The following is a 23,898-nucleotide window of genomic DNA, read 5'->3' as shown; positions in this document are numbered from 1 at the left end:
ACTTGAGCAGACGTAGTCATGTTAGTTGGAGCGGACATACTCCCTTATATGCACTCAAGTTTGAATTTTTCTTCCTGCAATTTAGATTAGTTTAAAGTAGGATATTACTTATATTAAGTAAAAGTGATAATGCATATAGATACACCAAATAATTATGGTTATGCGATTGAGCTTAATTTTATTTTTTGTCAAATAATTGTGGTCCATGAGATTCAAATTTTTTATTTAGATAAAGCAATATTGTGGGAGATGGAGAATTGAACTTGAAATCTCAAATGGAAAGTTAAATGCTCAAAACCAACAAATTTATAAATCCCTACATGAAATTCGAACTCAAAACCTCATTGAGTAAAATCATGACTTGATGGAGACTAGGTGTCACAAAACGAGTGTGTGCCGATTGAGTTAAAATTTGTTAGATGGATCTCTAAGAATAACTTAATGAATTTATATTTCTTAAGGCCCGACCCATTAGGGGTGGGTTGAAAAAACTGGAAATCGGAAAAATGGGGCCGAAAACTGAACCAAGGCTGAAAAAATTGAACCGAATCGAATCTGGTTGGGTCAGTTTCAGTTTCTAAGGTTTGGAAACCGAACCAAACTGAACTGAAGTTCTTCAAAACGATGTCGTTTTGTAATTATTTTATTAATTAATAAACCTATTCTAAACGGCGTCGTTCTACACAGACCACACTTCTACTTCTACTGTGCAGTCCAACCCAAGTCCCTAACCCTGTCCGCGTATTCCTCTCTGCTCTCTCCCGTTTTCCCAGTTCGCGTCGCGCAGCAGCCTCCTCTCGCTCTCTCTCTCTCTCTCTCTCGGTCTTCAATCACTCTCTCAAACTCTGTCTCTCATTCCCAGCGGCGACCCGCGACTCTCTCGGCCGTCAGCTTCTTCTTGCCGTTTCGAGTCTCGACAGCACAAGGTTAGTCTCACACTCTCACTTCTCTGTGTTTAATTTTCTGGTCTATTTATCTGTTGAAATTGGTTCTGATTGGACAAATATACTATATGTATAGTGTGGTCATGAGAATTTGGAGATATTTCAATTTTCAATAGATTGTAATTTTAGATTTTTCTGGGAGGGTAAACCTTTTGGCCTTACTGGGTTTTGGTTTTTATAGATTGTAGAGAGAGAGAGAGAGGGGGTGGAGAGAGAGAGAGAGAGATAGATTGTCACTGTGAACTGGCCCGTCATTCAGCAACCTTCATGCCAGTGAGATAAACCCGACTCTGAATCATTAAACAATTAGTAATGCAAAATGACAAGCTTGCCAATTAGTCATGCAATACTTTGTTCATTAAACAATTAGTAATGCAATACTTTGCTCTTTTTGATACAAAACATTCGCACGCACCGAACCCACGGAAACATAAAAGATCATCTCTTTATCTACTACTCTGAAGACTAACGATGTTGTTTACCATTTTTTGTCGCAGTAATCTGTTTGGTTCATTTGATACAGCTAAGCAAGGCAGAGTGACTCTGGATCTCGACCGGTTTGTCTACTGCAGTGAGTGCCTTACTAAATATGACTTTGAACCCCATCAATGTTTTGATAATTAACTATAAAAGGTTTAGGTTGGTTGATCGGGGAAAAATCAAAATAGAATGCCCAATCTGTCAGACTGTACCCCTTATTTTGCAGTTCTTGGTTGCTTAACGAGTATCTTTTCTTCAGGCCAATGGCAAAAAAAATTCCTGTTTGGTTCGGTTTGGTTTTATAAGGCCCAAAAATGGGTTGCATCTTGAAACCGATATAGCCTGTCATGTCAGCATTTATTCTTCACAACCTCTGACAGCAGCCATCACCAATTCTCCTCCGACTCGACAGCCCTCGACTCTGTCTTCGTCTCCCTCTCTCTGGCAACTTGCGAGTTGCGACCACCATCACCAAACCAACACACCACCGTCTCCTCGCAAACATTCCAACCACGACCTCCCCATCACCGCCGTCGAGAGCTCCACCACCAGCATCTCATGTCCTCCCAAATTAAGGTAATACAAGCTGCTTTCCATGCTTACTTAGGTGCAATCATGAAATCTCTGCATCATCTTCATGTTTGACTTAGAGCTATCCAGCAGTTGAGAACATCTAATACGTATCTTCCCAGTTACGTTGAAAGAAATTTGTTGTTTGTTGGTATCAAGAGTCATATATGTTCCCAAAACGAATAAAATGGAAATCATGCTACAAGTTGATAATGTTTGTGATATAGTTGGTGACATTTGTCAGTCGTCAGTTGTTGGCATTTGCAATGTGGTATATATGCTTCTGTTGGGTTTTAGTAATACTTGTACCATTTGAAGCCGTGATTACAATTACAATGTTTCTGGATTTTGTAGTAGGAGAAGTCGTAGGGAACAGAAATGGTTGCGGCAAACCACGTGGGAGTGGCAGCCACTTCTCTCAATTTCTGGTCTCTCTCACAAACTCTAATCGTTCAGTTGATCCCGTTCTTGTTATGTTCTGATTCTTTTTTTGTTGGTTGAAATAAATTCATGTATTAGTAAATTCTTCTTTTTTCCGTTTGAATTTCTCTAGTTTTTGTTTGAGCATTGAAATTTATGCTTCAATTGGTTTATTAATTTCTGTTTCAACTTGTTATGTTGTGTTCACTGTGGAGCTGTTGAACTTCTCTTGGTCAAAATTTTCATGTGTGTGTGTGTGTGTGTATTTTTTCGGAATGTATGTGTTTACTTGATTGCAAGTTCCCTTTACCCCAGTACAACATCAAATCTGACGTGCATTGTTTGCTTTTAGGAACATTGAAAACCCGAAAGTATCTAAGGATCGAACTTTGCACTACGGAATGTTAGGAATTCATAGGGTATATTAAAACCTTCATACTTGATACTTGTATTTACATTCGGAAGCGCTCAATAATCTACACCCGTAGGACCACATGTTACTTTCATATGTATTACAAAAGTTGATAGTGGGTTACAACACTATAGCCAAGATATCAAATAGGCATTTGTGTTTTCCTTAGTCGATGAAGTGCAATTTGTGAGTCGTATTCTTTATGATAACTAACAAATGTGCTTAATCCAACTTCTCGATATGAAACTTTTTTTTTTTCCGTTAGTTATAGAGCTGCTGGTTGTTCAATCCCTCTTCTCTTCATTTATATTCAAAAACCGCGTTGACGATACTGAATGTACGATAATACTAAGGACAATTTTGTACAATCCAATCCACTATGACATGCCAAGAAAACTTTGGTGCTTTATATATAGCTAAGGCTGATGATATAGTCATTTTTAGCCTTTAGTTTGTCTTTCTGCCTTTAATATTCATCTTTGAGTATTTATTTATGTGTACTTATATACTTCATGTTATAGGTCTTTTGCTGAAATAGATTAACACCGGCTGGCTTGTTGTGGGTATCGGAGCGCTCTGTTATTACAATTTTTTGTCAGCCTCAAGCTCTGATTTTAGGGGGGATGAAGATGTATGTCTTTAACTTTTTACTTATTTCTAATTAGGTTAGTTTATATGAAAGTCCGTTTTTAAGGCTTTTGCGGAAGTTTCATATTATTTTTTTGTTAATGCTGGTGGTGTTATAAATTCCACATTTAAACAATTTTTTGCAGTTTACAGGCCAATTCCGGTGTGCTTACCAATTTTGATGTGCTCAACTTTCTAAAGTCCAAAGGGGCTTCAAAAGATCTAGCACGGGTTCTTGCTAATGTAGCGCCATCCGAGTATAAGGTAGTAATGATATTTATATTTCCACCACCCATTCCTTTTTTATCAGTATTGTTGTGAGAATTTGATGTGTTGTTTATTTCCCTTGTTTAGGTTTTTGATTACTTGGTTGCGACTCCTGCTTGTACTCAGACAAGAGAGAGTATTGATGAGTTCAAGGAGAAGTGTAGGGAATATGACCTTGCAGAAGCTGAGGTGTTCAATATCATCAACGCTAGGCCATATAACGTCGTTGGAATCTTCCCGGTGTGTTATACTACTTTGATTGATAATCTGTTTCTCTTACGTATCTCATTGATTCTAGTAATGACTGTGATGCTTCTTTCTTGATGGTTTCTGTTTCATTTATATTATGATTTGTGTATATTATCATGATGCCTGTTGTTTCGTGTATCGGGTTTATGTGATCACACCGTATCTGCAGCTAATTGCATTTGTCTTTGTACCCTGCATTGTGGGTGGAATAGGAACCGCATATAAGTGGGCTAGGGAAAAAAAAATTAGGAACACTATATCTTGCGCAGAGAAAAATTATGAGCAGAATGCTATGCTTTCTATTGCTTGACATGAATTTACTGATTCACATTATGTAAGTACGGTAAATCATTGGCTGGGTACCGCGTATTTTATTTCTCCATTCTGCAGTCTGTCAACCTGAAATAATTATTTGTGACCATTGATATCAGAAAATTATCAACTCTGTGTACAACTGAGTTAACAATGTTACCATGGCGTTGTCATTAAGGTTGAACTTTTCAGGACTTGGGATCAAAACAAAGCTGCCTTATTCGCTAACGTGATAATTGAGAATTCATGGATTTATTCAGTGTCTACTGTTTATGATGAATTAGTGTCTTCCCAAATTGTGGAATGGTCTAGTGCGTTTTCTCTTCTTGTCGTCTGTGCTTAGAGAATCTATGAACACCTTGTTGGATTAACATGTTCTTGGTGCATACACATTATCTTTTGTTTTCTCATATATCATTTTGGTTCACGACATGTAGTAAATATTATTGCAGTTAAGCATGAGCCCGCACGAATGCATTTTGTCTTGATGTTCCTTTGTGCAATGACCTCAAAAGAGAGCCACCATTTTCGAATAACGAAGCCTTTTCAGGCTTAACAATGCCACGTGCAAATTTTGAAAATCAAACCCACACCATGACAGTAAGGCTGAGCAGAACAGCTACAAAGTCGTACACCACCGCCCTTTTCTCTCAATAAATCCACCAATTTACTAAAGACACCAGTCACCCATGAAAACATAGTAAATGTAGGCTCCTTCTTTGTGTAATGACATAAGATCGCCATTGCCTCTGTGCCATATAGGCTCCTAGTATAATTTTCCTACTTGTAAACTAAGAGAAACTAGTGTAACGTTCCTGCTTTATTGTAATTTATGGAACTTGTCAACTTACTTGCAAATTTGCTTTGTTAATTTCTTTATGGTGTCTCACAGATGATAGAGGATATCGATAACCGTCTAGGAGATAAAATTCAAGATCTAGTAGATATGGTGGTAGAAGTGTTACCATCTCTACCCGTTCCAGCAGCAACTTACGAAAGTGAGGCAAAAACCACGGATGCAGAAAAAATTGAAGATGAGAACGATAATGATGAAGAGGAACCAATTGAGACAGAATGATCAGAAGGATTCCAGCATCATGATCGAAGTTTAACTCTCGTAATTTTCTTAACTTGTAGGTTTATGGTCGCAAATCAAGTTTATCATGAGCAACTACTTACTGTCCATCTTGTATACTTGGATTGCATTTGTGGTTTCGCAAGCGACTGTCGAATGTTGTCATGATAGCAGGAATGAAGAAACGTATAGGTCGTGGTTTCTTCTATTTTGGTTGTGGTTCAAGTAAACTTCTCTGGTTGCATGTCATTCACTATTTTGCCCATAAGAAACTGAAGTTGTTTGAAGGAGGATTTACATGGATTTGTCTTCCCTAATTGTTTGAAGGAGAATTTACATGGCATGGGTACACCTCCACGATGGTGTTTCGTGCCCATGAAATAAAAGACTGTAAATTTTTATCCACATCTTTGATTGATTGAAGTTATTCTTTGTTTGGAGAGGTTCCAAGGTTCGACATCTTCCTCATTGTCAAATATAATAATTAAAACGGACAGGGTTACATGAGAAAATACAACTTGTATTATCCTTCCTGCAATTTAATTTCTTTTAAACGAAAAACTTGGGTTACAGTTACAGAGTGTTATTTTCACATGTGATTATATCATCAGCGCGAGGCGACATCGTAATTGAAAAAAATTGTCTTCCGTTGAATTAATTAAAGTTTGGTATATAGATATATAGAGTAGAACAAAAGTGTTGGACTTACAATGGTACCCTTTTTATATGACTGAAAATGAAAGATCCCACTTCTAAATAATTGACTTCCATTTGTAAAAGTGACGTTAGCTAGGGAGGTTCAACATAATACGACCTCGATTATTTCGGTTGGCGTACGAGTAAATGCTCTTAATCACTAAAGCTACAATTATACTGCAACGAGGTATACTTTTATCGAATGTCTCTGAAGGAACATTGCAGCTGCCAGGTAGGGATAAAACTTAGGGCTCAAGCAAGAGTAAACTGTCAAATTTCCTATGCATACAGAAGGGAAAACACACTTGTTAAGTGAATGGGTTCTCACACGGTTTTATCACCTATCCTGTGCCTCCGACTGCAGATACTATGTCCGTGGTGATATGCGTCTCGGAGCATTTGTCAAGTTTGAAGTCGGACAGCGTATTTTTGTCTTGTTCAAAAACACTAAACCTGCCTCTGGTGGGCAAAGCTGCAATTTCTTTTCTTGTTTATTAAGCAATATGTTGTTCCCAAATTATTGATGGTTGTGTTTTCCTTGATTCTTGCACCATTGCAGAGACCTTGATGTTTGAAAATGATGCGGAGATTAAGGATGAAGATAAATTTCTTCACAGGACCTACACCGGAAAACAGAAACACGTGGTCGGTGCTGCAAGGAGTGGCATAATTCCTCGCAGGGTCAGGAGGAAGACTACCGCTATAGAGCTGCTGCAAGGAGTGACATAGCTCCTGGCAGGGACAAAGACGGGTTTGTTCGAACCACATACAGTGGAAAAGGGAGAGGAGGCTGGACCAGCTGAAGAGCTCTGAGCCAATGATCTGAGCTGCTTAGATGGTATGTAGTTTTAAGACTCGAAACTGATCTTTGAGAATCAATGGCATTGCGACTTCAATGTGAAATGTTCTGTTGCCAACTCTTATTAGGTATTTTCTATATATAGTTTAAGACTTAAAAACTGATCGGGAGATGAATGACATCATTTCAAATTAAATGCATGGGGAATTCGATATTACAGTATGGTGGTATTCCTCTTTATTTGGAAGTGAGATATCTTAGATTCAAATCTCGTGGATGGCGAATTCAATACCAAATTAGGTTGCCCATTGTGTGGCTTTACTGAACTCCCCCTCCCCTTAGTGTAAAAATATCGATGTACTAAAAAAAATATGCATGGCATTGAAAATTTAGTTAGTTGTTTTGGCAGTCGGTTTATGTCTAATTCTTGGGTACCTTATTCACTTAATTTCGGGTTTAAAAACATGAAACATTTTAAAATCTCTGTATTTATGTCTTAAGAAATGCTAAGGAGACTCTCAAAGCGGGACTTTTCGCCACCTTATATGTTTGGTACATTGTTTTATGATGTTGGCACGAGAAATGTGCCACAAAGATGAGCCGGCAGAGAGTCCATATGGAAAGTCCCACTTTTAAGAGTCTCCTTGGCATTTGTCATATGTTTTTGTTGATGTTTAGGTTATGGGTAGACCCATGATGGATGAATTTAAGTGACGCGATTATTCTTTATTGCGCCTTGTAGCTAATATTGTAAGAGCATGTATATTTTTTTTCTTAGCTGGAAAGCTCTCCAATTTCAGATTGTAAATTATTGATCTTTAATGGAAGATGTAAATAGAAACGTATATTGGCATCTTTCTTTTACGGTTTTGGAAATTGGGTTACATCTTTTTCATTGGAGCAAAATCCTTCATGTTTACATTCTCAAAAATATAAAATTAGATGTAAATGTGGTTTTGCATCACAAATTTGCAACTCTCCATTAGAAATGCCCTAATTAGTCTAATACGAAGAGGGCACTCGAACTTGGTCGCTTAAAGAGGAATACAACATTAGTTACTTCTTACTCTTGCGAATAAAGTGGTATGCAACTACAGAAAAAAAAAAATAATAATAATAAAAAAACAAACCATCAGGAAGCATCGGCAGCAAAACTTGCTATCTTCTGCCGTCATATTCTATGCATGGTCAACGCATCTGTTTTGGGTACAGAGGGCCATAGGTTCACACCCTGTCACCTTGATGTGGCGATAGAAAATAATATTGGAGAAATTACATGGTTAAGGTATTGAGTCGAACTTGGCTCGTTGAATTCTTATAGAGAAGAAGGATCCATAAACGTTTGGTTTTTAGATCTTCCTTTCTCGAGTCATCTGAAATAGCAAACCAATAATCCATGACGTATTAAGAACCTCTGGTCCTATTTTTAAGTACGAGTCTTCTTGACCATGTCTACAGCTTAAAACATTTCATCCAAAAACAAAAAGACATTAACATCAAAAATATAAGTGCCACGGAAAAGAACCTTTTGCAGCCATTAGCATTGCAATTTCTATACCATCACAGTAGAGCAACAAAATATCAACAGATTTTGACCTTGCCAGGAATTACATCGCTCCTTTTTTTCCTTCCGATGAGCTAATTTGCTTGCTAGCTTTTCAGTACTCTTGCAGCAGCTCCTATTGACCCTGCCAGGAATTACATCACTCCTTGCAGCAGCTCTGTTCACAGTCCTCTGCATAGAGGCACAAATTAAGAACAGACGTATGTCCACCAACCGACTACGAAGTAATAATCTGACTGGTAACACATCAGATTATTCGTAGACTTCTTTCTCTTTTCCAGTGCACGCTATGTAAAGAAATCCATCATCCCCCGTATTATCCGCATCAAATGCAGACATCAAGGCCTCTTTAACAGTGCAAGAGTTAAGAGCTATTGACGACCACAAGGTCGACAACTAATTTGGGAACAAGATATCATGCTCAAAAGAAAACAAAAAATAAAGAAAAAAAGAGAAATGCAGCTCTGCTCACCATTGGGAGGTTCAGTATTCTTGAAATATAATCAGATAGAGAAGTTGTGGAGATGAGTCCGAATAAGAAGTAACTAATGTTGTATTCCTCTTTAAGCGACCAAGTTCGAGTGCCCTCTTCATATTAGACTAATAATTAGGCATTTCTAATGAAGAGTTCCAAATTTGTGATGTAAAAACCACATTTACATCTAATTTTACATCTCCGAGAATGTAATGTGAAGGAGATCAATAATTTACAATTCGTAACTGGAGAGACCCTGCATGATCATCATTGCCGTTGATCCTGACCCAGGCTCCTGCCCATACCATCGCCTGATTGCGTCTCAAACAATTTCCCATTCCAGCTACGTACAGGTAGCTTATTAAGCCGACGAACCTTAAGAATTAAGGTTCTTGAGAAATAGGGCCTCATAAGTGAGTTGAAAGAATAGAGAGTTTAACGATGGGGGAAGTTTGTGTTATGTATAGGAGGGGAGCCCTAGCAAAGCTGAGAAAGGTTGGGGGGGAGGATTGGGTCGAGACCTTGACATAATTGTTGTTATAATATTACACTTGCAGCCTCGAGGAAAATGCATGCACGACAGTATTATATTCGAGGTCGATTTTTTGTTCGTTCAATTTAGAAGTGTAGTGACGAGGACAAAATGCAGCGGCTCGGCGTAATTTAGAAGCTCAATTTACAGCTTGAAGTAACGTTTGATCGTCCTCCTTGTTAATATACTCTAAAAATGCGACATTAACTTTTAATTTATTTTTTATTAATATGTTTTCAAAGTGAAACATATTAACCTTTGAACAATTGGTGGTCAACTTTTAATATAACGTATTAACCTTTGATCAATCTCTCTAAATTGGTTAGTAATTAGTGTGTAGTCCTCAAAAAAGGGAAAAGACGAAGGGGATGAAGCTAATTTTCAAATTGTGCATTCTTTGTATCCTTCTAGACGTACGTCAAATTTGTTATTAGCATCATTCGTTGGTTATATGAAATTTGTTTATTACTGATTATTTTTGTTGTATTTTTTTCAGAAAATGACTAGGTTTGGTGCTGTATTGAATTCCAATGGTAGATGGGTTGACACCAAATACATTGATGGTCAAGTGAAATCAAAGGTTGTGTCCGATCGAGAACGTTACTTATGAAGAGTTGGTGCATATAATACCTCAACGATTAGGTTTTAATGCGAGAAACTGTGAGATCAAGTATTTTATGAGTACAAGACAAACTTGGGGTTGTGCAATATGATGGAGATATGTGACAATGACGATGTGACTACTTGGGTTTGTGAAAGGCTCTCCATACGACCCAACAAAATTCCACTGTACATAAATATCGAAAGAAAGTTTTCAAGCTGTGAAATTGCAGGTAACCATGGCACTGCAATTAGACTATTTGGGTTTAATATCGAAAGAAAGCCTTCAAGATGTGAAAGTCCAAGTAATCTCCATCTCAGTTTGAAAAATATGATGGTAACTTTGATACGTTCAACGGTCATGCAGCGAGTTACGACGTTTGTGTTAGAATCTCAGAGACTATGATCTATGTGGTAAGGAATGAATCGAAAATGGTGATGATGATTTCTAGAAAAATCTCAAAGAGGTGCAAAGAGAAGGTTCTCACAGAAAGTTGCTTTCATTCACTCACTCACAGCACACACAAAACGTGAAGAGGTATATTACCGTTATAGAGAGAGAGATTCTCTCTCTATGATACAAAACTCAAATCCAACCATTCATGCAATCTACCTTATAAGATAGTTACATGTGTCAACACAAATCACTAACTCTAAGATTACATCTTAGCTGTCCAGTTGGAATGTAATCCAATGGCTCACATTTAAATCTGTAAATTGAAACTAAATACAAATTTATTTAGCTAAAAACACTTACATTTCAACAGTCCCTTCAAGTGTTTAGTTGAGATTACTCCAAGCTTTCTTCTCAGGTATTCGAACTGATCCCTGGCCAATGCCTTGGTAAAAATATCTGCAGTTTGCTCTTCAATCTTGCAATACAGTAAATCGATCTCTCCATCTTGCAAAGCATCTCGGATGAAATGAAATCTCTTGTTTATATGCCTTGTCTTATGATGATGCACATGATACTTGGTAATGGCTATAGCTGAGGTATTATCGCATAGAATTGGTGTAGCATCAACCTGTTCTTCACCAAAATCTGAGAGAACAAATCTCAGCCAACTTGCTTGTGTAGTGGCTTCTGCTACACTAACATATTCAGCCTCTGCAATGGATAGTGCAACACTGCTTTGCTTGACTGATGCCCAAGAAAAGACACCTGAACCAAGATTAAATGCATATCCAGATGTGCTTTTCATATCATCCTCGCTTCCTGACCAATCACTATCACAGTAGCCAATAAGCATTGATATTTCCCTTTCTCATATGCTATACCATAATCAAGTATGCTTCTTTCGCTTTCCCTTCCAATTATCTGCCTATATAAGCTTTCATCAGCTTGTTCACTTCCATCTGACTTAGACAACTTTTCATTCACCGCAAGAGGAGTAGCAACTGATTTGCATTCTTTGAGACCAAATTTATCCAGTAGTGTCTTTGTATATTTCTTCTGGTGCAAGAAAATGCAAGTGTCAGTTTGTATCACACCTAAACCCAAGAAGTGGTGCAGCATCCCAAGGTCAATCATTTTATACTGTTTCATCATCTCAGTTTTGAACTTTATCATTAACTCTTGTGAACTTCCAGTGTATATGATATCATCCACATACAAAGAAACAATGAGTATTCCACTTTCTGCAATCTTTACATATAGTGTTGCTTCACTAGGACTCCTTTGAAAACCAGCTTTAGTGAAGTATGAGTTGATCTCTTTATACCAAGCTCTTGGAGCTTGCTTAAGACCATATAATGCCTTCTTGAGTCTGTAAACTCCATCTTCCTTGTTCTTGATCACAAATCCAGGAGGTCGATCAACATACATTTCTTCATGCAATACTCCATTCAAAAAAGCTGATTTCACATCCAATTGGAACAATTTCCAATCCTTTCTGTGCAGCCAATGCAACCAATGTTCTGATTGTATCAAGCCTAGCAACTGGTGCAAAAGTCTCATTGAAATCTATTCCAAGCTTTTGAGAGTATCCCCTTGCAACCAATTTGGCTTTGTTTTTCTGCACTGAGCCATCAAGGTTTAACTTGGTTTTGTAAACCTATTTAACACCAATTACTGGTTTATCAGATGGTCTACTAACCAACTCCCAAGTATTGTTCTTCTCTATCATTGCAATTTCACTCTTCATTGTTTTCTGCCATGCTTCATCCTTAACAGCTTCTTCAAAAGTTTCAAGTTCAATAATGCACAAATTGCATCTTTCATACATTTCTGCAATGCTTTTATATTTCAGTGGAGTATGATCGAAATCCTGTGGACCTGAACTTTCACTTTGTCCAGTAGTACCACTTCTGACTTATGTTTCATCAATGCTTGTTGGTGCCTCACCATCCATTTCTGACATCTCAATTCGAGTTAAGCTTGATTCACTAGTCTCATTTTCTTTCTCAGTAAACATCTCAGTGAGTGGAACTGAAATACTACATTTGTTCTATGTACTCCATTCCCAACTTGCTTCCTTATTGAATATTACATCTTTGGATATAATCACATTTCCATATTCAATGTTATACAACTTGTAACCTTTCTCACATCTTCCATACCCTAGAAACACACACCTTGTGCTAGATAAGTCAAGCTTATGCCTTTGTTCTAGGACATGTGCATAGCACAGAGAACCAAACAGCCTTAAATGCTTAATTCCTGGCCTTCTTCCACTATAGGCTTCAAATATAGTTTTCTTGTCCAAAGCCTTAGTTGGACACTTATTTAGGACATATTCTGCAATGTTAACTGCCTCAGTCCAAGACTCCAATGGTATCTTCTTCTCAAACATCATACACTTAGCTATCTCCACAATGATCATGTTCTTCCTTTCAGCCATTCCATTATGCTGTGGTGAGTATGCCACGGTGAGTTGCCTTTCCATTCCTATTTCTTCACATAACCTGTTAAACTCAATGGATATATACTCTTCTCCTCTGTCACTTCTCAGTTTCTTCAACTTATACCCACTTTGCAGTTCAACAATAGCCTTAAACTTCTTAAAGACATTGAACACCTCATATTTGTATCTCATAAAGTAAACCCAACACATCCGAGTACAATCATCTATAAAAGTGAGGAAGTATCTATTTCTAGCCTTTGTAACAATTTGCATTGGTCCACAAACATCAATGTGTACCAATTCCAGTGGAATAGTGGCCCTACTTGTTGTCTCTCTTGGAAAATAATCTCTACAATGTTTCCCAAGAATGCACCCTTCACACACTTCATTGGTGTTCTTCATTTTTGGCAATCCAAGCACCATTTCTTTCTCTTGTAGCAGCTTCAAACTATTGACATTCAGATGCCCTATTCTTCTATGCCAGATCAAAGTTGACTTACTCACACTTGCTTTTAATGCAAAATGCAAATCTGTGTGAAGTTTCAAAGGAAAACTTCTGTTTCCTCTCATTGGTACTTTAGCAACCAGATTAGAGAAAGAGCAATCATCATAAATTTCAGCTTTATTATCTTCAAAAATCAGAAAGTATCCATGCTCTATCATCTGCCACTTAGTAGATTCTCCTTAAGACCTAAGACAAGCATTACTTCTTGGATATACCTCATTCCCATCTTAGAGTCCACCATTAAACTTCCTTTTCCAATAACATCAACCAATTGTCCAGTTCCCATTTCTACTTTGGTAGTTATGCTTCTGTCGATATCAACTAGCACATCTTCTCTGCCAGTCATATGGTTACTACAACCACTATCGACATACCATACATCTTCAATAGACTTCTTGTTAACTGCATTATTTACATAGAACATGGTTGGTGTGGGAAGAACATGAGTTGCAAAATTTAGATGTTGAACACCTTGAGCATCTTTCTTATTATTGTTGTACCTTGCAATATGACCAATTTTCCCACAACAATGAAACTTAGGTTTGCCTTTAAGAAAACATTCTCCATAATGGTATTTATCACAGTGCCTACAAGGGTTTCTACCACCTTCTACAACTGCAATTTGCTTCCCAAATTGATAAGCAGGCTTTTGATCCCACTTTTTAAATTTTGTTTTCCAATTTTTCTGGTATCGATTGCCTTGATTTCCAGAAGAATTGACAGGTTTGAGATTCACACTTAGACTTGCAAATGCTCTCTCAGTCTTGTTCTCATTATGTCTCTCCAATCTCTGTGCAAAACGTTTCAACGAGGCAACTACATTTTGAACCTCAATCACATCTATATCCCTTGAGTGTTCAACACATAGCATATAGGATCATAAGCAGAGGGTAAACTAATCAACATTTTCTGCACAATCCTCTCTATAGACAATTCCTCTCCATAACTTCTCATTTGATTTATCAGACCAAACAATTATGTAAGATAAACAGATAGGGACTCATCATCTCTCATCTTGGTATATTCACATGCTCTACGAAGACCTTGTAATTTAACACTTCTAACCTGTTTGTCGCCATGAAATTCTTTCATCAAGATATCTCAAGCTCCCTTAAAGGTTTCCTTGTGAGAGATCCGAGGGAAGATCTCATCGAAAACTACTCCCTGAATCAGCCCCAACGCCTTAGCATCTTTCATGAGCTTCTCCGTGAGAGTTGCAGTATCACTCGATTCCTCATTCTCCTTCTTCTTTGCATCAGATTCATCAGCTCCCTTCGAATCTGAGCACTCTACTCTTTTTTCAACAAACTCCCATAATCCATGAGACTTGAAAATAGTCTTCATCCTTATGCTCCATAACTTATAATTCTCACCGGTGAAGATCAGTGCTCTCAGCTCACCACCACCAGATCCTGCCATGTTAGACACAGATCTCGCAACCAATTTCTTCAAATTTTAAATTGTTCCTTCATAGATTCAATCGCCCAGTGTTAAGCGACCAAACCTGGCTCCGAGGCCATGTTAGAATCTCAGTGACTATGATCTCTGTGGTAAGGAATGAATCGAAAATGGTGGTGATGATTTCTGGAAAAATCTCAGAGAGGTGCAAAGAGAAGGTTCTCACAGAAAGTTGTTTTCATTCATTCATTCACACCTCACACAAAACGTGCAAGAGGTATATTACCGTTAGAGAGAGAGAGATTCTCTCTCTATGATACAAAACTCAAACCAACCATTCATGCAATCTACCATATAAGATAGTTACATGTGTCAACACAAATCACTAACTCTAAGATTACATCTTAGCTGTCCAATTGGAATGTAATCCAATGGCTCACATTTAAATCTGTAAATTGAAACTAAATACAAATTTATTCAGCTACAAACACTTATATTTCAACAGTCTGACTGCCATGCAAAAGTGAGGAAGAGGAATGATAATGATACAATCGTGAGAGCAAATTCAACAGTGTTATGATCGTCGAATGAGATGCCACATGATACTTAATTTGGTGAGTATCCTGGAGAGGGTTCTATGGTTTCAGCGACTGCTGTTTGTGCCAATCATGGCTGATGGCATTCCTTGATGTGGTTACTCCTAATAATGCGATGGATCTACGTTTCATGGATTTAGTTGTGGAATTCGATTCTCCGACACGTTTGTTCGATTTTCTTAGGATTATGTTTAAATGGCGAACGCACTGGTATTGGAAAAAACTTTATCTGCCCAAGGCAATTCTCAGTCAGCAACTCCTCACTTGGATTGCTGAAAGGTACGGCCAATTACTTTTTCCTTTCTTCTTTTACAATTATGAAAATCCTTTTCATTTTTCGAACTTGGGTTGTGTTATTGTTTGCCGAACGACATGCTGTTTGCTAATTTGACGACGTTGCAGAGCACGGTTACTGGAATACTTGAATGTACCCAAAGAGTTCAGGTATAGTGCTGAGGGTCCTCCTGATCTTTGTATCACAGGGGCGATACCTTATTGTAAGAATTTGAGAGCAGTACGTGTCGATCCCATCTGTCTAGAGGATCTCTCAATGCATTGCTAATTCATAAATGAACTCGGCCTATATCAAATGATGGACGACGTAGCAGCGTCATATATGGCTGAAAGCTTTCCGCATTTAAAGCGTCTACTGATTCCGTCAATCTTCCTGTCGTACGGTGCTTGGAAACTATACTGAATAGCCACAAGAATCTTGAGCTACTTGATACACGACGCAGCTGCTGTAGACGAAGAAATTTTATCTGAAGAATGTTGCGTGGGGACGAACAAGTGATCGATGAAAAGGCTGCTGGTGTGGAGCTGCATCACCAGCGTGCAAGGAAACTCTGCGAGCAATGTTCTCCCCTATACAACAACTGATTTTCTTTTTCTTTTGTTGGCTGCGCCATGGGGTAATTTGGACAGCTAGTTCTTTTGTGGTTTACAATTACATGGCATTTGAAAAGTGGATCGTTTTGCTTTCATCATAAAGAAATCATTTTATTTTTGAAACAAATGAAAGTAAAGAATTCATTCATGCTCTCATATCGTTTATGTTGAGTAAGCGGTTCAAATTTTCTTTCCAGTAGTTTAGACAAATGTCTGTAGCTAGAATATTGTAACAACTTCCCTTTTTTTCAAACATTCATAGCCTAACCCAAAAACCAACCCTCAAGGCCACTTGAGATTTTGGACCAATGTATACCTGTTTGAAGAAGATCAATTGAAACATAGACAGTTTTGTAATCTCTGATTTAGAATCTCGACGAAAGAACCAGATTGTTGGGTGCCAGTTCCCACGGAGTCACTGAATCCTTAACCGAATAAATCAACAAAGACGCATATATAGAGTTCTTCAAAAAAAAAAAAAAAAAAAATAGAGGAAGCCTAGAGTCAAAATTGGCCGAAAATGGGCCCGTCTGAAGTTCTTTTCTAAAATAAGCACATACATCAAAAGTATTTCTAATTGAATTCGTTTGTAGAAGACGCACCTTGAAGTTAATAACGAATATAACAAAGTGCTTACTGAAATCGTTTCTATTTAAAACCACTTCCGGACAGCCCAAAAAACGCATTGGTGCATTTGCTAACGTAACCTCAGGCTAGTGCTGAAATGATTCAGTTCACCAACAAAATGAAGATTATTATGCTGAATTTAAATTAGCATGCGTCCTATAATGTAAAAATCCCAACAAAAACAAAAACCAAACCAATAAATTAGAGGTGAAATTAAAGACGAAGTTAAGCATGAGTAGCATATATAGCATAATAAGATGTGCTTGAAAAATTGTAATTATTGAGTAGTAATTAGAGCTGCCTTCTGCTCGTGAAAAATAATATCGAAAATCCCGAACCGAACTGAAAACTTCCTGAACCAAAAGTCCTAAACTGTTCGGTACCCGAATAGTTCGGTAGGGGATTTGGGATCCCATATGCATTCGTTTGGCAATCCCAAATCGAACCGAAGCATATATTTAATTTTAAATTAGGTTTAGAAATTACGTGGACCGTTGAATTTCGTAGAGATTTAATCTTAACCGTTCATTCATTACCCTTACTCTCTTGATCTCACCCGAGTCACCTCACTCTCACTGTCTCACGTTGCCTCTCTCTCTTGTCTCGACTCGTTCTCTCCTTCATGTTTAATTAGTTCCGCATACCCTTTACTTTTTTAAGCTTTGTTTGTATAAATTTAATTGATTTTTGTGTTTCATGCTTTAATTTTGTATTTTGCTCAAATGGTTATTGTTGTATATCTTCATTTTTTAAGCTTTTTTAATTTTCTTGAACCATACCTAAAATTTTTGGGAATACCAAAATTTTGATTCGATTTCGATTTTTGAAATTCCGTCCCGAAAGGAATTGGTTCAGGATTCCGACCCGAACCACCCCTAATGGTCTTGTGTGTCACTTTTCCATATGTGGGTTGTTTTATATAGAGTTTTTGGTTGAAATAATCAACTTCTGACATTCAGTTGCTAAAATAATTTACTTTGAGTATTTTGTCGTTATATCATAGTTGTGTCCTTTGATGTTGTGGATATGTTGTAAATATATATATATATATATATATATATATATATATATATATATAAAGTGACCAAATATTAAAAGTGAATCATTTTAACTAATTGACTTTTATATTATCAAAGTGATTTTTTGATTCTGAAATAGTGTTTTAATGTTTTATAGAGAAATACATTAATCGTAAGTTCTTTTTCATAAAATACTTTCAAGATTTTTCAAGAAGGAAAGAATTTGAATTTTTGATAAAATTCTGGAAGTGCTCACCAACACCATTATTCCAAACCATAATTCTTCACATTCTCAAACGAATTGCAAAGCAAGTTGTAAGCTAACCAAGAAAAGCAACTTGCACTTTATTTTGTTGTAGGGAAAATAAGATGTATTCCACAACGTAAAAAACAATAAAAAGAAAAAGAAAAATTATAGATTGATAAGTCGAGTAGATAAATTCATAACTGAAACGCACATGACAATAACAAGACCACAATTTCAGCTAGAAGCGGATTTGTTCCAAGTTTCCCCTCTTAATCAAGTTTCCCGCTCCTCTTAATTAAGTTTAAATATTTTTCAGTATAACGAAAACACAATTCAGTACACCATCACATGCCATGATACAAGTTAAAAGATGTGTATTTTCTACGACTAATATAATGACATGTAATATAATAACTTGCATTTCTAGTATACTGAAAAATTTCTACTACTAACGCCCATTTACATCAAGTTACATTTCGAAATATTACATTGCTAAAATGGTAATGAGGACATACAGGACTTGGGCATCACGCAACCCCTACCCTCCATTACAAACCAAACCCATGTGGGTCCCAGCAACAATACTGTACTACAGTTTTCTCTAATTTTCTCCATATCTCCGCCTTCACTTTTCTGATTGCAAAGAAACGCGGCGGTGCATTCTGGGTTTTATGTTTGTGGTTCACCCCTCTCTCTGTCCAGATTGCAAAGAAAGTCGAGACATTCTAGGTTTAGGTTTGTTGGTTTCTTTCTCTCCACCTTCACCTCTCTCTCCTTATCAGATTGCAAACAAAGTCTTGCCATTTACATGCATAGTTAGTTATGCTCCTAGAGAATAAGAGGTGTAATTAATTTTGCTTAGCTCTAACTGAATCTAAAAATTGCTTTGTATACAGAGAGTGCAGTGCTTGGTTTCTTTAAAACATTTCTGCAGAAAAGATAATAGAAAAAGGCCATTTCATTTGAACTGCATTTTCTTCCATCTTTTCTTGTGTTCCTTTTATGACTCAGTTCTTGATAGTGTTTATAAGAAATAAAGGGTTTGTTGATTAGTTATGTATGTCAGAATACACATTTTTCACATTCTCTAGCAACTCTTTGTATTACTTTCTTTTTTGCCATTTTTTCATCTGTGAATTTTTAATTTTTTTTATCACCTATACTAATATTTTTACCAAGCCTAAGTTCAGGCATATATAACTAATCAACAAACCCTTACTTTCTTAAAATACGGTGACTTGTAATAGAACTTATGCTTGGTAGAAATATTAGTACAGGTGATTAAAAAATTAAAAATTCACAAATGAAAAAATGGCTAAAAAGAAAGTAATACAAAGAGTTGCTCGAGAATGTGAAAAATGTGTATTCTGACATTCATAACTAATCAACAAACCCTTTCTTTCTTATAACCAGTGTCAAGAACTGAGACATAAAAGGAACACAAGAAAAGATGGACAAAAACGTAGTTCAAGTGAAAGGGCATTTTTCTGTTATCTTTTATACATAAATGTTTTAATGAAACCAAGCACTGCACTGTGACATCTCACATCGCCCAGGGGAGTGATCCTTATATGTATATTCTCATCCCTACCTAGCACGAGGCCTTTTGGGAGCTCACTGGCTTCGGGTTTCGTAGGAATTCGGAAGTTAAGCGAGAAGGGGGCTAGAGCAATCCCATGATGGGTGACCCACTAGGAAGTTGCTCGTGAGTTCCCAAAAACAAAACCGTGAGGGAATGGTAAGCCCAAAGCGGACAATATCGTGCTACGGTGGTGGAGCGGGCCCGGGAAGTGATCCGCCCCGGGCCGGGATGTGACAATTTGGTATCAGAGCCAATCCCTGGCCGGAAATGTGCCGACGAGGACGTCGGGCCTCTAAGGGGGTGGATTGTGACATCCCACATCGCCCAGGGGAGTGATCCTTATATGTATATTCCCATCCCTACCTAGCACGAGGCCTTTTGGGAGCTCACTGGCTTCGAGTTTCGTAGGAACTCCGAAGTTAAGCGAGAAGGGGGCTAGAGCAATCCCATGATGGGTGACCCACTGGGAAGTTGCTCGTGAGTTCCCAAAAACAAAACTGTGAGGGAATGGTAAGCCCAAAGCGGACAATATCGTGCTACGGTGGTGAAGCGGGCCCGGGAAGTGATCCGCCCCGGGCCAGGATGTGACAGCACTTTATATACAAAACAATTTTTAGATTCAGTTAGAGCTAAGAAAAATTAATTACGCCTCTTATTCTCTAGCAACATAACTAACTATGCATGTAAATGGCAAGACTTTATTTGCAATATGATAAACAGGGAGAGAGAGGTGAAGGTGGAGAGAAAGAAACCAACAAACCTAAACCCAGAATGCCTCGACTTTCTTATCTGGACAGAGAGAAGGGTGAACCACAAACCTAAAACCCATAATGCACTGCCGCATTTCTTTGCAATCAGAAAAGTGAAGATGGAGGTATGGAGAAAATAAGAGAAAATAAGAGAAATTTGTAGTACAGTATAGTTACTGGAACCCACATGGGTTTTGTCTGTACTTAAGGGCGAGGTTACGTGATGCCCAAGTCTTGTAAGTCCTCATTACCTTTATAGCAATGTAAAAGCAACTTCACCCCTAAAAACCTTTCTAGTCAATAGTCAATTCAATCCACCCAAATAAATAGTAATTTACTGCAATGAATAGTAACTATCCAAGTGCATCTCCACTTCTAAACTGAATTACCTAGTCAATTCGTATTAAAATATTTTTTTAAATAATATAAAATAATTTTATTTTTCATTTCGAATAAGATTTTTAACCAATCTTGTCACGCCACGTGTCATTATCCGAAAGTACTATTTTTGTGGATAGATTTCCGATAAGATTTTGAAAATATTTTCAACCAATCACGTAGTGCCACGTGACATTATCCATAACCTCATCCTTTCGTTTTTTTTGTCCATATAAACCCTACATCCATCTTAATTCATACACCAAACTCAAACTAGCTCAGAATCCTAATTCATCCATCCTAATTCATACACTCCGTAACATCTTCGATGAGCGTCCAATTAGCCATTTTTTTGCACACAAAGGTATATGGAAATTTTGGTTGAAAGTGTTGAAAATATTGAAATATGGTGTAGGGTGGAAGATGATGGTTAGGTATTTATAGAAAAAATAAATTTAAGTTTATTTTTTCTGTATTTTTTAACAAGTTTTATTAAGTAAAATAATATGGACCGTTGAATTTCAAAAAGATTGAAATCCAATTGCCCAAAATTGAACACATAACCAACGGTAAGATTTCTGACATTTTCCTATTTTTTTAAATTTTTTTGGCTGAAAAACAAAGACCTTTGATCTAGAAATTGAACGGTCCATATTTTGCCACGTCACTAGCCCTTAGATTTCAAATTCAAATTTTTTTTTACTATTAGAAATCCAACAGTCTAGAAAACTAGTTGTTGGAAATCCAACGGTCATCGTTGCACCATGTGGCCCAAGTCCCACATCCCAGTTAATGCGCTTGTAGTGCAGGCCACCACCTTTGTGCGCTGTCACAAACATGCGCCGGTAAAAAAATATATATATATTCACATGGCTGACATTATGCTAACATCAGCTTGACGTCATGTAAGCTGGTTTCTTGCTCAGTCTATTTTGTGCTGGGCTCAAAGCTGGCCTCCACTTTGGGCCAGCTAATTGGATGGGATGGAGTGGATTTTGGTGGTTGGGGGGGGGGGGGGGGTTGTTGGGGTGGTGGGGGAGCGTGTGGGAGCTAGGGGGGAAATTGGGCTATAGCCCAGCTCATTTGTTAAGGATGGACTTGCTCTAATATTGCAGCTACCATCTAGGGATAAAACCTAAGGCTCAAGCGAGACTAAACTGTCAAATTTCCTATGACTTCCAATTTTGCTTCAAACTTCTTTTATAGATAAAATTACAACTTTTGTCACGACTCACATGCATATTACAATATCACTCTTATATATTTTACTTTTTATTAAATTATTTTAGATTCAAATACCATATAGTAATTAGCATTTTTTCGGTTGATAAAAAGAGTTTTCTTAACAATACCACTAACAAAATACACATGATCTATGAGTGGAAATGAGAGAACGTAAAATGTATTTATAAAAACTAGCCTTCATACACGCGTTCACGCGCGTGCAGAAGGCATTTTTTGAATAACAAAGTACTACGTGTGATTTACACGTTTTAAATGTATTTATATGCGTAAATTGACAAAGGAAAAGTCAAATATTTGAAGTAAATGAATACTCTTAGATTATGCTAATAAAATGCCTCATAAACCAATTAAAACATTTGAATCCACATAATAAAATCAGTCTCTATAAAATTTACATTAAGAATAGAGAAAATAATATTTAATAAACAACTGATTGAATCACATTATTGCTAGCCCATTGTGAAGCTAAGCTCACCCCCTCCCCATTAGTGTAGATAATATCGTTTGTTAAAAAAAAAAAAAAAATCATTTGACAACTAATTTAATCACATTATTATCCACGTGCGAAAAACTTTTTTTATAACCGGCATTACACGCTTCTTAAGATGTTTTGAATGTGTTTAAAAATAGAGAATATAATATTTAATAAATAGCTGATTGAATCACATTATTGCTAGCTTATTATAAGGTACTAATTTAAAAATAAATAAAAAACTGTACAAAATAAAAAATTATTAAAAATGCTATTAAAATGATAAAAATACCCCTGCATTATTTGATGTATTACATTGGGTTGCTTTTGAAGTTTTTTGTTTGAGAGGCATTTTTGTCCAAATATTTTTGTTGAAACTTGTGACACCAAAAACTATTCACTTTTGGGTTCTCTTTATATATAGAAGATGATATAATCACAAACATTTAAAAATATATATAAGGGTATGCTTGTCTTTTCAGCCTAGTTTACAGACAAGAACTAAGATTATTTTTTAAACAATATTTTTGTTCACTACTCTCAAATAATAGTGATGTACAGCCACCATATTTAGTATTGTTGGATGAGTAGTGAATAAAAATAAATCTCAATTTTTTTTTTTGAACAAATGATATTATTTACACTAAGTAGAGGCGGTGAGCTAAACCTCACAATGGGCTAGGAATAAAGTGGTTAAAATTCATCTTTGACGAAAATCGAACCTAAGACCTCTCACTTATAAGTGAAGAGATAACAAATTTCAAAATTTAAGCTCACCCATCTAGTAACAATAAATAGAAAGATGAACATTACCAAATGGTGCAGTGAGCAAAATGCAACCCCTTTTTTAGTCAATTTTTCCTATTGTCTGTTTTTTGACATTCTATACAAATACAATCAATTTTCCATACCCTACCGTTTGTGCCCCTGCCTTTCTTTTTCCATTTTTTTTTATAAAAAAAAATAAAATTTACCTACTATTTGTGCCCCTGCCTTTCTTTTTTTTTATTTTATTATTATAAAAAAATTGTTTGACTTTTTTATTTTTTTAATTATTTTAAAGAGTGAAATGATCAATTTACACTCATATGGGTGCACGAGCATCTCGGGGTAGGGTTATGTGCAGTTAAGAAGAGAGACGTGGGTTAGAGATAGACGTGGGATGGAAATGTTTTGATGATATATGGGTGAGAAGAGAAATGAAAATTTGGTGTTGAAATAGTAAATGGCAAAGTGTGCTTTTGTGAGAGGTGTGTGATATTCATATACTATTTTTTATTTTTTAGACCATCTCCAACCGAAGCATTCAGAGGGCTAAATCATAAAA

At 36.8% G+C, this 23,898-nt stretch overlaps 2 protein-coding genes across 5 annotated transcripts; one reads left to right on the top strand and one right to left on the bottom strand.

Moving 5' to 3' along the window:
* The first annotated feature begins 743 nt into the window (after window positions 1-743).
* LOC137737461 (uncharacterized) lies at window positions 744-5,779 on the top strand. 4 transcript variants are annotated; one of them, XM_068476946.1, is made up of 9 exons: window positions 744-926; window positions 1,442-1,515; window positions 1,684-2,000; window positions 2,349-2,422; window positions 2,767-2,833; window positions 3,348-3,457; window positions 3,600-3,717; window positions 3,808-3,960; window positions 5,174-5,779. In XM_068476946.1, exons 6-9 carry the CDS (start codon window positions 3,450-3,452, stop codon window positions 5,357-5,359), a joined length of 465 nt encoding a protein of 154 aa, XP_068333047.1. In that variant the 5' UTR covers window positions 744-926; window positions 1,442-1,515; window positions 1,684-2,000; window positions 2,349-2,422; window positions 2,767-2,833; window positions 3,348-3,449; the 3' UTR covers window positions 5,360-5,779. The 4 variants fall into 4 exon arrangements, with proteins under 4 accessions (XP_068333047.1, XP_068333049.1, XP_068333045.1 ...); XM_068476948.1 differs by lacking the exon at window positions 2,349-2,422; XM_068476944.1 differs by lacking the exon at window positions 2,767-2,833.
* A 7,745-nt stretch (window positions 5,780-13,524) lies between these two features.
* On the bottom strand, window positions 13,525-14,241 carry LOC137736139 (uncharacterized). The gene has a single exon (XM_068475464.1). It carries the CDS (start codon window positions 14,239-14,241, stop codon window positions 13,525-13,527), a length of 717 nt encoding a protein of 238 aa, XP_068331565.1.
* Window positions 14,242-23,898: the final 9,657 nt, after the last annotated feature.

This window comes from Pyrus communis, chromosome 6 (genome assembly GCF_963583255.1).
Source record: "Pyrus communis chromosome 6, drPyrComm1.1, whole genome shotgun sequence".
Taxonomy (NCBI): domain Eukaryota; kingdom Viridiplantae; phylum Streptophyta; class Magnoliopsida; order Rosales; family Rosaceae; genus Pyrus; species Pyrus communis.
This window is presented reverse-complemented; position numbering and strand designations above follow the sequence as displayed.